Below are 17322 nucleotides of genomic sequence, written 5' to 3' on the forward strand. Positions count from 1 at the left end.
TCAAATCTACTTTAAAAATTTAAAATATCATTTAAAAAATAAAACCTATTAGTTTAAAATTTTAAAAGCATTTTCTTTTTTATACTTCCATAGCAGCGTAAGGTAATAAAGTTGTAGTAAAAAAAGTAAAAAGTGCAAGACTTTAACAAAATACGACTTAAATAGTGAGTTTTGATTATAAAAACTGTTTTTGTTTTAATTTAATTTACTATGACATTTTTCAAACGGAAATATCTTAATATTACTGAAATATTGCTTTTTTTATGATAGATTAGAGTATAGAATTTTTAATGCAACTATAATTTCACTTCTCTTTTTTTTTAATTTTTTTAAACTTAATCATAACCAGTAATATCAACTTTTACATGTACAAATTAGAGTTTAAATCTTAAATGTAGTGTTCTTAGAAAAATTTCAAAATTTATACTAAAACTAAGTTTTGTACTGCTATTATAGACAATTGTAACATAAAGTATGTGTAATTTATTTTACAAAAAGCTACTTACTTACATATTAGTCATAGCTTGTCTACGTATAATTTTCGTTAAACTTGAATTATTATGCATTGTAAAAATATTAGTAATTGAAGTTATATTAAGGTAATATGAATTAAAAAAATAACAATTTTAAGTGAGTTTAGTAAACATTTAAAATGCAGTTGATTTATGAATTATTTATGTATAACAGTAATTATTAAACTTAGTTAATTTATTTTTGTGAAGTAGTTCTATACTAAAGAAAAATTAATGTTAAGTTTTTGAGCTACACAACTAACTGTTTATTTTTTTATTTTTTTGATTCTAGTTGTTTAGTTTTTTAAGTTTTACGCTACTTTTTGTACTTTTTTTAAACTAATAAATAAAGATAAGTCTTATCCAAACAACTTTTGATAGTTTTAGAAAGATTGTTTATTACAATTAGTTTAACCAAAGATTAGTTCTGTGTGTAAAGTTTAGATTTTGTTTTAGTAATTTTAAATTAAATTCAAAGCTGGTAAAATTCGGTCTCATTACAGTTATATAAAACAGTTCTTTTTTTAATTCGTAATTTTGATTTTAACCATTAATTTATATTTGTGCACAGAATTTCAAACCATGTATCGCAAGGTTAAACAAGGACATCGTTTTAACTATGTCTTAAAACTTGATTGTCACATTTGTTTTAGAAGTTCTTATTTTGAGAAAACGTTTTTTATCTTAAAGTTTATTTTTGAGTTTTAGTTATATTCATAGTTAACTGGTTTGTAAATTATAAGTTAACCAAAGCGAGATTACTTACTTATAATGTTAGTTTTACCTTTGAATCTACTAAGTTTTAGTTTTTGAAAATGTAGTCTATTTTAAGGTAGTTTGAAATAAAAATGTTATTATTGTAAAATTAATATTTATATTGCTATAAGATGTAACGTTAAAAGGCGTTAAATCCTGGAGATCCTGATAAGCTAAGCTTATCGGAATATATACCACAGATGTTCTTGTGCTAAAACTTTATTTCAACTAACGGCGTTTCACTGCTCTCAAATAAATTTAAGAACAGATCTACGGAGATCTGTTCTTAAATTTATTTGAGAGAAGTGAAACGCCGTTAGTTGAAATAAAGTTTTAGCACAAGAACATCTGTGGTATTTATATTGTTATTTAAATTAACTCAAATTTACAAATAGATTCTTTAGCAAAATTTAAAGAAAAACTTCGATGTTTTCAGATTGAAAGGTCTTTACCTTTTGTCTTACCAATAAGCTATGCTGTGTAGTACTTCGATTCAAAAACTTATTAAAAACTGACATATAACTGACAAGTATCTATTGGAACACGTGTAAAAATTTTTGTATGATAGTTTTGAAAAGAACTTTCTGTAAAAATCTTAAAATTGCTTCATATTACTGATTATTTTTATTTCTAGTAGAGTTTATTTATGAACAATCAAACGGTGGACTCGGCGCCTTGCCTCCTGTTCAACGGTGATTTAAAAAAGTGTGATGTGATTTTGGCATTAAAAAGAGTCACCGCGACCTTGTCCATGGTGGGATGCTTGTTTATGGTAACAATAATCTGGCTGCTGAAAAAATATAGGTAGACAGTTTTTTTTTTTTACTGTTAGCTAAAAAGTAATCTGTCCAATTTAAGATTTCTTAAAAAGATACATATTTTTTTATTTTTAACAAATGTATTTTTTATTAATTTTTACGCTGTTTTAACAGGTTTCTCTCTCAACGGCTTATCATGTGGCTTAGTGTCGTCTCATTCATGAACGCGCTCACGTACGTTGTCGGAGACCGCACTCCGAAATCGTGGCGGTGCACCATGGATGGGTTTTTTATAAACTACTTCAACTGGGCAGTTCTGGCCTGGGTCGCGTGCATCACGTTCAACCTGTTTTGGAACGTGGCTAGGAGTGAAGCATCGGAAAAATTTGAAAAGTTTAAAATTTTGAATTATATACAAATATATCAAATCTGAACAATCGAAGTTTTGTTAAGACATGGAAAAAGCTGAACAGAAGTTTAGTCTAAAATAGTCAATGTACTTTTAACTATTTACCATAAAAAGTTTTGGTGTTATTACAAGTTTAAAAATTGCTTCAAAGTTGTAATTTTTACATTTACATTTAAAAAAATTTACAAATAGTTGTTAAGCTTGTAAAAAAACAAAACTTTTTAAGGTTTTTTATTTTAAAGTACATTATTTATTTTGACTTTGTCAAAAGTAGATTAATTTTTTGGTAGTAAATCAGATTTTCATAATTTTAAACCTTATGTAAGGTTCTTTTTTTGCTACTAGATCAATCTTATTTACGTAGTTATACTAAGTCTCATTAGATTGTAAAGAATAATGAGTTTAAAAGATTTAATTTCATCTATAGCAAAAGCTTTAATTTTATTTTTGCAAAAAAAACTGTAAAATTTAAGTATTTTATATTAGTACGTTAGAAGTTATTTTTAATCTTAAAGGTTCTCAAAATGACTCGTAATATTAAATTGAAAATTATCAAAAATATATTTTATTGATTTTTAATAACAGGTTTTACCACATCATGTGCTGGGTGTTCCCCCTGATCACCAGCTCCGTTCCCCTCTTTGTCAACCAGTACGGTCCAGCGGGGGTTTGGTGCTGGGTGGAGCACAGCGCGGTGGCGACCCGCTTCGCCCTCTGGTACGTCCCCTTGTGGATAATAATCCTGTGCATGTTCGTCAGCTACACGTACACCTACTACGTCGTCAGGCGGCGCGTCGGAGCAGGTTTCCACGGCAACCTGACGGGGGCGGCGCGGGAGTCGCTGGTGAAGGAAGTGCGGGCGCTGATGGTCTACCCGCTCATCTACCTCGCTCTCTCCTTCTTTCCGTTTGTTTTGAGGTAAAGTGATAAGCTATGCATGAATTTTCATAACAATATAGTTGATTTTGTATCCTTGAACCGAGAGAAAAAGTCGACAGACTTTTATATCTTAAGGACCAAAAAAAAATTGTTGAAAGAAAAATGGGAACAAAAGAATTATTAAATAAACATTAATTTTCATTCAGAATAAAATTATACATTTAAAGCTTTTTTGATAAAATGTTTATTTTATTTTGTTTTTGGTAAGCTTCTTTTTTTCCAAGTGTATACGTCGCGGAACTGGTATTTCATTTGGCTTGCAGATAAACGTTTCTCGACCTATTTTTAGGTACTGGTTGTAATAGTTTTCAAGTTTTTTTTTTAATAATATGCTAACTTCAAAATGTTCTATTACTACAATAGTTTTGTAATATATCAATTATAGATATAAGTATTTTTTAATAATTTTAAAACATTGAAAACTTGAGTAGCTAAGATTTGTTTTTGAATTCCGCATAGATATACTTTTTTTATCAATATATTTTTCAATGTATATTTTTATAGATTTTTTGCTCAAACAAATCATCTACCGACAAACTATCAAAAAATAGACTAATTATATAAGAAAAAACTATTTACTACTGGTATAAAAAAACTTTGCTTTATGTTATGACTAAAAAAGGTTTTTATTAAAAAAAGATTATCAATATACACTGTAAAACTCTTAAAAAAAAGTTATTGCCTCAAAAGTTTACGATTTAAAAACTCAGTTATAAATGTTATACTAAACCTCTTTACTAAGCAAAAGCTCTAAAGTCAAAACGAGAACTCAATCTGAATAAGATAATCTTCAAACTTTAAAACCCTACTAAAATAAAACAAAATACTTCGATTAAAAACCCGACTTTTCACTTTTTTGTAGCTATAAACTCTATAAAAAAATGCATGTTTGAAAATTTCGTTAAATTATTTTAACTTAATTTCAATAAAAATAGATCAATAAGATTTTTATTTTTGAAATACTAGAACTAAAAGTTATTTACTATCAAAAGATTTTGTATTACTTAATGAAATTATTAAGTCCGTTAGTTTAACATCCGTAATTAAAAAACTATTTTGATTTTTTTACTGAACAAAATGGTTTGTCTAAAAGGCATACAAATTACAAAGACCTATTGTAGTTACTAAATTATTTAAACTTGCTTTCAATAATTAAAAGTATAAGTTAGCAGCTTCATTAGAAAAAAAAATACCCAGAGAAAAATCAAAAAATTTGCTGTTTATAAAATTAAACTTAGGCTATAAAAACTAAAAAAACAGTATAAAGACTAACTTAGTTCTAAGTTTTTAAATAATACCAAAATGGCACAAACTTTTTCAAACTTTTAGAAAAATGAGGTTGACTGTTGTAGTTTTGCTTTTAAGTTATAAACAAAAGCCTTGTAGCAGTTATCACAAAAATCTATAAAAGGACTTTAGGTTATAAAAATATGGTTGTACTATTTATACATAATACAAAACAGTTTTTTAGTAAGTGTAGATATCTAAGGAAATATTTCGTTTAGATCTATGAGATTTTACAATGAATTTTGAAGAGATTAACAGATTAATGACAGTTTTTGCCGATCTAACTTTTATTGAGTATACCGCAAACTTTTACTATAAGTATATCTTTGTTTGTATTTAAGAGAGAGAAAATACATTGAAGTATAACGAGCTTAAACTAAATAAATAAAAACATGATTAAGTTTAACTTATAACAATGTTGCTAACAAAAATTTTTGTGTCTGAAGTAAGTTTATAAAAATACAAACTATAGTTTCTCATACTAAAAAGTTACATAATCAATTTTAAGAAAGTTGAAAATTTTAAATATATAATGCACACAATGTAGTTTTCCCTGTCTTGCAAGAAACTATCCTTTTTTTCTTAAACTTTCTAAATTCTAATTGTTAATCAGACATTTTTTATCGTACTAAAACGAAGCAAAAAACATTTTCTTTAACACCTTCAGTACTTTTTTACATTTTACACATTTCATTTTTTCTTCAGACTGCACAACGCGTTCACGGAGGAGGGAGATGACGTCTACTTCCTGTGGGTCATGACCGTCCTCTCCGCCCCCCTGCAGGGAGCCGTCAACTCGGTGGCGTTCGGCATGGACCGGGACACCCGCGACAAGCTCACCGTCGCCATCCTGTGGTCGTCCCTGAAGCGGAAGTTCCGCAAGAGGTCGTCGGTGCAGCTGTACACGCCGCAGAACACCCCGAGGAGGGAGGTAGCGCATGATCTTCCCGGAACTTTGAGGAGCGATCCGCAGGTGATCGAGATGAGCGATCTCAGGAGCGATTACCGGCAGGGAGCGGAGTTCTACGAGGAAGAAAAGGATTCATAGAAACAGTTTTATTGTTTCAGGTCAACTTTGTGAATAATTTTTAATGCAGTGGTCTTCACGGTGTGCGTCTTAGCACTGTAGTGTGCACAGAAACTGTTTTAATATGCACAGAAAACTTAGTGAAATGAAACAATATTTCTTAAACAACGCTTTTGTTTGTATTTAACTTTAAAAAAATATCATTTAAACACAAATTAACAGTTAATAACACTTTAGTTGTAGATTTAAAAATAAAAAACATTTAGAGATATTTTTTGTAGTAGCCTATACTTTTATAGTCTAACAGTGTGCACAAATTTATTCTCAAGTAGTTTAGTGTGCAATTTTTTTGAAAATTTTGAAGACTATCAGTCTAATGAATGAAATCAGTATACTAAACATACTTGTAGACAAACAACAAAGTAATAAGGCTATATTTTTTAGATGTGTTGTCTTTAATAATTAACTACAAGTTTTTATAAAATAGTATTTTTACTATCTTAAATTTTGAGAATTTTATGTAGTGAGACGTTTCGTTTACAAAAATTTTTCTGTAGTGTCTGTTTATTTTGAACGTACTTCTTAAAATATATGCTTTAAAGTTTTACTACACTAATTTTGTAAGAAGCAATGTTATTAAAATAGTTTTAAAAATAAGTAAATTTTAAAATGTGATACTATATATTTATAAAAATTTAAGCTTATACAATGTTAAACTCAAAAAGTAGTAATTAGTAACACATCTTCGGAATCTTTACCTATTTTTAGTGAAGTCCCTTAAGGAGGGGTTTTTGACCCACTACTATTTATTATTTACATAAATGATATAGCTTCAGAAGCTGATGTTAGCAGCAACATTAACCTCTTTGCAGATGACACAAAAAATGTAGCCAATTGAACACAACTTTACAGAATCTCTTAGATAAATTTTACAATTGGCTAAAGGAAAGAAAACTAAACTTAAAACCCTAGTGAATGTCAAGTTCAAAATATTCAAAAAAAAACACTACTATCTCTATATTTGACTTAAAAATGAACAATACATACTTATCTTCAACTAAAGTGTTTAAGATCTTGGAATTTTTGTTGCTGAAAATTTAAAATGGAACCACTTTATTGATTACCTTTACCGAATTGCATCAACTACACCTTTTCAAGTTTTAAACAGCATTAAGTCTCAAGATATAAAAATCCTTTAACAGTTGTTTCTCATACACATTCGTCCTAAGTTGGAATATAACACATCAATCTGGTCTCCATACTAAAAAAATATTAACCACATAGAATCTGTTCAAAGAAAATATACCACATTAATCTTCAAATGCTGTAATATTTTTAATACGTCTTACTTTGATAGACTAATAACAAAACTTAGTATCAAATATTTAGAATACAGTAGACTTGAATTTAACCTCATTACTTTTTTTAATCTAGTTAATGGTGAAACTACAATTATATACAACCAATTTTTGAACCTTATAGAACTAATTACTTACTTAGAGGAAATAGCAAAAAAATTAACATGCAAAAATCATTTCATTAATGAGGCTTGGCATAATTCTTTTTTTTATCGATCAGTTGAAATATGGAACAAACTTCCAAATTAATTAGTTTCTTGAAAAAAAAATTGAAGAATTTCGATTAAAGTTAAAAATTTTTAATCTAATAAAATGTTTTTAATAAAGCTATTAAGTATTTTTTATCCACCGTTGATTTTATTTTGAGATTTAGCTTATTCCATTTTTTAAAGCAGCGCCTTTCCCCTATTAATGATTATTTCTTTTTCAATATGTTAAATGATTGTTTATTTGGTAAGTCTTTGGCATGGGGCTTTAGGTTTTTTATTTTTGTTGGTAGTAAATGCATTTAAATATTTCATGTTGATCGTTCTACATCAAAGCGTAGATAGTATAAGTTTATATAATAAATTTGCTTTTTATGTTAATATATACATCAAAATATGTTTTTATTTCTGTTTTAAACAAAATAAACTTTATGTGTTATTTTTAATTTATTTCGTTATGTGTCTTTATGTTTAAGTGGTCTAGGTGTTGGTGCCTAGGTCCATCATATGGACAATAAACTTGCATTAATAATAAACCTAAATTTAAATTAGATATACCATAGTTTAGTTAAAATTTTGACTTCTACGCAATCAACTATCAAGTATAAAAAACTAAAATGTACCTAAAGATTAATAAGGGTATATTATAATTTGTTGTTATTTTAGATAAATAAATCCTCGCAACATACTTCAAACGTCGCAAACTATTTAGTCTGATTTATAAAGCAGGGTTGACAAAAGTTTTTTGAAGATTTCTTCCAGGTTTTAAATAAACAAGTTTAGATTGAGCTTAAGTTAAAAAAACTATTTTAAATAGTATAACAAACAACATTTAAAGATAAAAAAAGCTTAGTTAAATTTGGTTTTAATGAAAAAAATAGTAAAACGAAAATGTTTTTGTCTGTATGATAAACTTTACATGGCATACTGAAATTTAATTACACAAAATATAAATTTAGGTGTTTGCTAATAAAGATCCTAGCGAGATAAATTCACTGGAATGTATAATAATAACAAATTTAAACAACACTTTTTTCTTTATTACACAAACACATGTTTCAGTGCGTTAACAACTTAACACACTTCAACAGAGCTCTGTAAAAAAATAAATACTGTAAGGAAAGAATAAAAGCTAAAATAGGTACATATATGTGTCTAGGTATATACCTACTTTAGGTTCTAATTTATTAACAAGTTAACATACAGAAACATATGTTAGTGTAATAAAGCAAAGATTACCGTTAAAATGTGTTGTTCTTATTGAAATTTAGTTACTTTATATGTAAAAATAGTTTAAAATTCAAGGTTTTTTAGTTATTTTTGTACGAAATTCAAGGTATTTCCAAAATTTTTCAAACTTCAGGTTTTTCCAGGTTTTATTTGTCTAATTTGTAAAACTCTGAGTTTTCGAGAATTCCAGTTAGTTATCGTTTACAAATAGTAAATCTTTAAAAAATACATTGCTATTTGACTGGATAGCACTTTTTAATACCATAATAAATTCTTAACAAAAAATGATCTTATAACACTAAATTCAAAAAATATATTCTTTATAACAAAAGAAGGAGTAAATCAAAACATTGTTAAACAAATATAAAACTGACAAAAAATATTTCAAAAAGTAATTGATTAAAGATAAGTAAAATTTTGATAGAATGCATTATTGTAAAAACCTTACAATAAATTTGTTTTAAATAAGCAACAAAGATAACTTCATAAATTAAAAAAGACAGTACAACAGCAATAAACAAATTTGAGTACTATTACTACATTTATGGCAACATTTAAAAAAATAAAAAACACTTAAAGTTCTTCTTTGAGCTTTGCTGCTTTAGGACAGTAACTCTGCTCTGCACAAAACTCTGCAGCAGATATCTTATCTCCATCATCGTTTTGTAGGTATTCCTTCAAGTCGTCTTCGAAGCTCTCAATCATCTCACTGCACTTGAAGCTGATTTGCTTGGTTGTTTCTTGAGGGCCGCCTCCTTTTTTGTTGTGTTCTTCGGTACCGGCTTGAAGGGCGGCAAAATCTAAATCGGGGTTCATTTTTCCGTCATAAGTCACCATCCTTTGCAGTCTCTGAAGTCCACTTTTGTCTTTGTACTCGGAGTAGTTGTCTTTGATGTCATTGCAAACTCTGTCTTGAATAAGGTCCTCAATATGAGATTCTGACCTGTTTAGTTTAAACCTTTATTAGCTTTATACTTAATTTATAAAGTAAGAGTTGGAAACATAATTCCCACGGCTTGTTAAACTAATTTATTTTGCCTGGAAGTTTTTGTTTAAATTGAAATATGATCGCTGCTACAAAACAAAAAAAAGATTTTGATAAAAATTTATAAGTATGCAAGGAACTATGGTACTAATTTAGTTATCATCTTGTAATATATTAGTGAGTTAGACATAAAACACTTTCAACTAACTTATACTGTTACACTTAGCTTTATACTGTTTATTATAAAATCAGATTTTTGTTTAACATTGATTGAATAATAGTATTACTATTAGTTTTTGCTGATTTTCTACTAACTAAATGTAGTTTAATTTAAAAATTTAAGTATTAACTGAAGTATGAATTTGACTAAATTCAGTTGTCTCGATACACAGATATTTTATTAAGGGGGGTAATAGGATTATTATAGTATATTAATACAACAATCAAAACAACACTTATATTTATTTACATAAACTAAACAACACAAAGATACAATTACATCACTCTATACGAGAACTAAAGTTAAACACACAAGAAAATATTAGTTCTTAAATCTAACGTGTTTAAAATGCATTTTAACTTAAAGCACACCTGGCGAATGCTCTGCCGAAACTGCTACTGCACTGTAATTGCAAGTCAAATTCCGTTTTATAAGCACTAAAACAAATGTAACTCCTTTAAGTAAACAATATTGTTTATTGTTTTAGAAAATTGTTTTAAGAGTTATAAAAATTGTTTTGCAAAAGCTTGTTTTGAGAATAATGAAAATTGTTTTTATTATTACAAAAAATTCCATATTTATTCACGAGCTTTAAAATATTAAAATGAGATGCTAATATCATTACATTGTTTCTTTTTAAATTTTCAATTTTAACGTTTAAAGCCTGGTAAAATTAATTAATTAAAAAATAATTAAAATCCTTAAAATTCTACTTAACTTTAAACTTTTTAGACAGTATCAAAAGTCCGGTTTAAAAAAAGTAAGAAAAAGAAACTGTATTTCTTATTATTTCAAAAATTACATAATCTACAAAAACTTAGATAAAACACAACATAAAGACAAAGTAAGTAACAATGATAGTCATTTAGTTGTCCTCCAGCTTCTTATCCTTGGGGTTCTTGTCCTTGTGCCTGTTGTCCTCGGGCTCGTCGTCGGGCTGTTATCCTCAGGTTGTTAATAGAGGCTTATGAACCATCAATTGGATCATTGACAACGTCTTGTTTCTTTTAGGAAACATTTGACTTTCTGTCTTCTAGCTGGTTTCTGAATCAGAAAAACATCACATCGATTGGCTTCGGAAACAATGACAGCAGGAATTTTGATCGTGACGTCATAGAATAAACACAAAATCTTCATTCAATCTTTTGTTTATTGTCGTACTTATAAACAACAAAACTTTTAAAGTTTCATGCAGTAGCAAGGTGTCAGGTGTGCTTAAAACTGTGGTTATCAAACGACAATTTGCTTCAAACAACGTTAAAAAGATACAAACGCAACAATTTATTTAACAAGCGACGACTGCTAAATTCAAGGGGAGTTTATTTTTGATTTCTTTCAAAGGGAAAATTTTAACACAACTTTATACTTGAACTTGAAACGAGTAATAAAATGTGGCAAGAAACTTGCCATTTTACGACTAAGAAAGATGAAAACTCATTCAAACATATTTTTAAACTTCAGAAACATTCTAATTTAAAACAAATACAATCTATACTTTAATACAATCAATCAGCAGATCAAAACAATAAACTAGTAGTAGTAAACACATAGGAAAATTAGTTTTATCAGCTAAAACTCAGACGTTATTAATAAGAACAATTCTGCTGTTGTAATTCTAAATTTTAATGCGGTTCTTACTTTACATTTCTATGCTTAGAAAAATATAATAACTGCGCTCTCTTGGCAACTTATAAAATGCAATTTTGCACTAAAATACTGCGTCCCCTGACGACTTATGCAAATTGCAACATCTTCAAAAAACATTGTGCACTACAGTAAAAAGACTGTGCTTTTTATAATCGAAATACTGCGCCCCTATGCGACTTATGTTAGTTGCAACTTATATTATACCCTTAGCTAAAAAGATTAAGCTTTTTAGGATCGAAATACTGCGCACCCATGCGACTTATGTTAGTTGCAACATATATTGTGCACTAAGAAGAAATATTATGCTCATTAGCAAATAAACTGTGCATTTAAGCACTAAAAAAGCATATATAAAACTATACATAGAAATAACCGCAAAAATTGTATGGTACTTCCAGCAAAAAATCCTTGACATCAAGCTTCACTTTTAACAAAACTAAATAAACCACTACCACACACTTGTATTATAATTGTAGACTTGCTGTTTCAAAGTAGAAAGTTATTCACACAATTTTTCTTACTATTATCATAGTGAAATGTCGCAAAGTAAAGTATTATCGCAAATTATACTGTCAAAATTTTAAACTCGTTAAAAAGTTGTTTAGTAATAAACTAAAGTTTTTTTTTTCGCTGCGTTTTTTAATTGATAAGGCACCTAATTCCTAAATATCAGAAGATTCCTAAAATACAGGCCACACATGGTTTCCAATGTCTCGATACACAGGGATGTTATTATTGGGTAAGATGGATTATTATAGTATATTAATACAACAATCAAAACAACACTTATATTTATTTACATAAACTAAACAACACAAAGATACAATTACATCACTCTATACGAGAACTAAAGTTAAACACACAAGAAAATATTAGTTCTTAAATCTAACGTGTTTAAAATGCATTTTAACTTAAAGCACACCTGGCGAATGCTCTGCCGAAACTGCTACTGCACTGTAATTGCAAGTCAAATTCCGTTTTATAAGCACTAAAACAAATGTAACTCCTTTAAGTAAACAATATTGTTTATTGTTTTAGAAAATTGTTTTAAGAGTTATAAAAATTGTTTTGCAAAAGCTTGTTTTGAGAATAATGAAAATTGTTTTTATTATTACAAAAAATTCCATATTTATTCACGAGCTTTAAAATATTAAAATGAGATGCTAATATCATTACACAGTGTGGAAATGATAATAAATTAGTTAAATAATATTTTCAGGATAAAAGTAATGGATTATAGAAAAAAAACTAGTAAAGCAATCATTTAGAATTTTTATTTATTTGCAAAAATTTAACAAAATTTGAAACATATTCTTGTAACAAAAACTAACACTTCAATTTTTATCTCAACAAAATAAAAACTTTAGCATTCACATTACCATACAGAAAGATAACAACTTTATATGTTTCGTTAACGGGTTGCAAGCTGATGTTATACCGTAGAATTTTGTCTTACTTACTAAATATTATTAATGCTTAGAAACCAGTATAAAGTAAAAAGTTTTTTAAATACGAAAGGTTAAAATTGAAAGAGTTTCTATAAGTTATCAGTAGAAGAGTAAGAAATTTGAGAAAAAAGATAACTCTAACACTTCTCTGCTTACAGGTTTTTAAAATCAAATAGTTTTGCTAGTTTTATTTATTTCAGAGTTTGTCATATATTTTAAATCTACTTTAAAACAAATATTCGAAAGACTTAAAACTGTTTACAAATATATTTTGGAAGTTTGAAGTACCTAGATAAAATTCAAATAAATATACTGTTTCTAATGACTAAGAGAATGAAATTCAATAATTACAAAAGTATAGACATTAATTCTTTAGCTTTTTTAGTTTTCGTAGTTGTTAATTAATATGACTTATCAATAAAAACAGATTTTAATGGGTTTAAGAGCTTTAATTGTTTAACAATTTTTACATATACAAATAAAACCAATTGTTTAACTTAGTAAAAAGTTTATAGAGTAAAGATTAGCAAGTAAACAAAAAAAAAGAGATATGTTGCACTTATGCTAATGTTAACAAACACTATAAAACAAAAGCAAAATTGATCATAAATTAAACTGAAAAGATATATAAGAGATATATGTGGTTTAGTAAATATCTATCTTAGGAATTATTCAAAAATCTAAAAGTATGGTTTAGTTTATATAAAAAAAGATAAAAAAAATACAATATGAAGTTATTGACCAAAACCCATAAAAAAGCATTTAATCTACGTGTAGAAGATAATATCTCAAATGACAAAACAATAAGTTTAACAAACCTTAACATTTGAAAAAACTTAATTAACCATTTGCTAAAAACCAAATGACTGAAACAAGTAATTTTTACTTTACAAAAAAATATCTTGAATAATATTTATTGCAATTATGCTTTAAAAAAATTATCCAGAAACATTTAACTTATCAAATTTTTGGTTAAAACAATCAAAACTATACAGTTTATGTAGATAAGTATAAATTACATGCTGATTATAAATCGTAAAATTTTTTTATTAAAAGGTTTTTTTTTCACACTGTACAGCTTTATTTTTTAAATCTTATATTTCGTTAAGAAAAAAAAAAGTGTAAATATTATTCATTAACTTTTGTTTTAGGTAAAAAGTATATGGTTTACAAATCACATGTACAAAGATTTACAGCAAGCAAACTGTTGATTCAGTTTTCTATAATGACATAGGAAAATACTTTTCACTTCTTGTTGTTAAATATATTTTAATTAGATTTTCATCACTAACCTGCTAAACTTCTTTGTTACAGTTCTTGTTTTACCATCTGGACTTATCCTGAAACTTCCAACTTGCACAGTCTTTTTAGGATCAACTTGACTTATCATATGTTCGGCCTCGTTTATAATTGCAGAGCAAATATCGCACATGTATTTTTTTACATTTGGTTTTTTCTTCTTTTTCGCTTCAACATGGTTCATTTGCAAGAGCATCATTGAAATAAAAAGGCAGTAGCAAATAGTTGTCAGTTGAAACTTCATTGTTGAAGCTTTATTTAAATTATGATTCTGTAAAAATGTATTCTAACAATTTTTTATTTAGTTAAAAACAATTACATTAAAATACGAAATAATTAAAGTTTAAAAAACATTAAACTTGTTTTTTTTTACTTTAATAAGATTAAAACAATTTTAAGTTAATAATTTAAAGAAACTGTATAAAAAAAAACTAATTAAATTTTTTTGATATAAAAAATAACAAAATTAAAATCTCTTCAATAGTAATAGTAGTTAGATCATGATATAGAAAAAATACTACAAAAAAATTAAATATCTATTCAACAGCTTAAAGCATTTTTATATCAAGTTCTATTATTTCTTTTAAATACTTTTATACATATAATTCATACAGAGCTTTATAATTTACTTTTGATATTTTAAGAAAAAGTGCAATTGCAAATCATGTTCACATTTAGAAAACTACAATGGTTTTTGAACTAAGCTTTTTATTTTGTTTTCTAAGTTTAGACTTTTCTTTTTGTTTATTATTATATCAGCTTTATAAACTCAACTAAAAACGAAAATATGCAGTACTGTTGAAAGTTGGAAGGCTTAACATTTTCTTTATGGAAGATCAATGTGAAAAGGCAAATAAAAGACTATTTCACTAAAAACTTATCCTTTCCTACAGTTTTTAACCAATCTTTCTAAAATTTTCTCACTTGAATCTTAACTTAATACTAAACATTTCTGTTCTAGTAATTTTTTAATTAAAAAAAATCGATTATTTTTTTAATTTATGTCATAAAACTTGTCTATTTCTTTTTTCATTCTTATATTAGGATTTTTTCAACTAATGTAAGGAAAATTTTCTGGAAATGCGAGGTTAATTGACAAAAAATTAAAGAAGATAGATTTCTAGTGAACTTTTCAAAATTCAGACAAAGTTGGCAATGAAAAATTTTTCCTTCATACATCTGTTTTGAAAATTTTTTACACAGCACAAATGACGATATCTCAAAGTTAATTAATATCTATTCTATAAAAAGTATATAAGTATAGCTTTCATACAAGGTGTAATGTTAATTTTTGTAAAAAATATGTTGGATACCCCCTACGACCTTAATAGTTTTTTTACTTTAAAGAAAATGATTAAAAACATAACATTTTACTTTCCAGATAGCATCAGATTTACCAATAATTTTAAAATCAAACTAAAGTTGAGAATTATAAATAGTATGTATATTTAAATATTTTGATGCTCATATTTTAGTTTTCGAGCAAAGATACAGTTTTAAACATTTAGGTATGTTTTTTGATGCCGAGGTATGCTTAAAGCCAAATTTACGCTGCCTAAAATGAAAGCTTTCACAGTGTTTTATTGTCAAAGCTAAGTTTTGCACTGTGATGGACTATAGAATATCTAAAACACACATTTAATATTTTACATATGCTTGCTTTAGTGTAATACCGCTAGAGTTTATTTCATATCTGGTTCTCTGTAGCCTGAGTTTTCAGATCCCATGGTACTTGATTTTGCTTAAGGCGATATATTATCTGCTCTCAATTTAAAATGCTGTCATATACTGCACTTTCATCACTCATGATTTATTTACTATACGTATATATATTGGCTGTACGAATTAAAGAACTTAAACTAACTTAACTACCAGCTAATACTACCTAGTTAGAATAATTAACTAAAACTAAACGTCTATACAACCTCAAAATTTAAAAATTACTCAAGTTACTAGAAAAAAAAACCTTGAAAAAAATTTACTACTAGAATTTTTTAAGAATAAATCAATCAAACACAATTACTTAATAGCTATACACAGTATATCAAATGAGCCTTAACTATAAACTTTTAAATGCAAGAATGAATAGCTAATAAAAAGGCTTCTTTAAAAACAACAAATAAAAATTTAAAACAGATCATGTTCTTAATTTTTCAAACACTCCATTTAATTCTGATAAGGACTTGACACTGCAAATTGGTTTGTAGAAGTTGAAACTCTAAAACCAACCCTTTTGGTATAACTAACAACAGCAATAAATAATTAAGTGAATTAGGTTATTTTAGACAGAAGTTTACGAGAGAAAAATTAATTGTTTAATACTGGTTTAATGGCCTGAGCAAAAATTCAAGGAACCTATTCAAACCAGGGCTTCTTCCTTTACTAGTTAACTACCGGTGTACTGTTTTTGTAATTTCCTACTTATTACCTCTAATAGCCAATATTACCCCTGTAGGTTGACATTACGAACTTCAGGAAAGCCTAATTTTAATTATTTACTAGCTAGAGCAAAAAAAAATTAAACGTTTGAACAAAAATTGCAGAACTATTACGAATGTCGGGTTGCTACTCTTTGAGTCAAAAAATTATCCTGAGTGACCAAAAACTGTCCTGAGTGATCTTAAAGTAACTTAAATCATCCTTGAGTTTTTGAATTCCTTAAAAAAAGTTTTTACCTATGGCGAAATTGAACCAACCATGATAAATCTGCAGTATAAACTACAACTAACTTTACTAGATACTTAACACTTAACAATTTACACGTCTGCAAATATTTAAGTCTGATATAGATAAGTTACTCCCGGACAAACATTAAGTTTTCAAAACTAACATTGCGTTTTACAGCCCCTTAGATTATTAAAATACACACTTAAGGATTAGTAGTAATCTTAAAAACTTGTCTTTAAAAAAACAATTAATACTTCCTGACAAATAAAAACTAAAGTTTATTGCTAAAAAATATAAAGCTGACAATAAACTAAATTAAAAATATACTGAACAACTTTTGTAACTTTTTGGTGGAATGTAAATAAAACTTGAAACAAAAACTTCTTTTAAAAAATCAACAAAAAACACCTCAAAACATAAAATATATTACAGTAGCATTAAAAAGGATTGAGTTCTTTATTTATAAATGAAATTTCAAGTATAAAACTCAAAGTTCTTCCTTAGACTTTGCTTCTGCAGGACAGTAGTTGAGTTCAGCACAAAACTCTGCAGTAGACTTCTTATCCTCATCATC

The 17322-nt window shown here is 27.1% G+C and overlaps 2 protein-coding genes across 2 annotated transcripts; one reads left to right on the forward strand and one right to left on the reverse strand.

Moving 5' to 3' along the window:
- Nucleotides 1-1914: 1914 nt before the first annotated feature.
- On the forward strand, nucleotides 1915-5739 carry LOC145836684 (uncharacterized). The gene is made up of 4 exons (XM_082944467.1): nucleotides 1915-2072; nucleotides 2201-2419; nucleotides 3021-3353; nucleotides 5367-5739. The coding sequence occupies exons 1-4, from the start codon at nucleotides 1915-1917 to the stop codon at nucleotides 5707-5709; spliced, it is 1053 nt and encodes a 350-aa protein (XP_082800593.1). The 3' UTR covers nucleotides 5710-5739.
- A 2350-nt stretch (nucleotides 5740-8089) lies between these two features.
- On the reverse strand, nucleotides 8090-14348 carry LOC145835643 (protein canopy homolog 2-like). The gene is made up of 2 exons (XM_082943322.1): nucleotides 14075-14348; nucleotides 8090-9425 (listed from the first exon to the last, which is right to left on the reverse strand). The coding sequence occupies exons 1-2, from the start codon at nucleotides 14323-14325 to the stop codon at nucleotides 9056-9058; spliced, it is 621 nt and encodes a 206-aa protein (XP_082799448.1). The 5' UTR covers nucleotides 14326-14348; the 3' UTR covers nucleotides 8090-9055.
- Between the last annotated feature and the right edge of the window lie 2974 nt (nucleotides 14349-17322).

The sequence above is a fragment of the Thalia democratica genome, chromosome 5, assembly GCF_965202585.1.
Source record: "Thalia democratica chromosome 5, ktThaDemo2.hap1.1, whole genome shotgun sequence".
Taxonomy (NCBI): Eukaryota; Metazoa; Chordata; class Thaliacea; order Salpida; family Salpidae; genus Thalia; species Thalia democratica.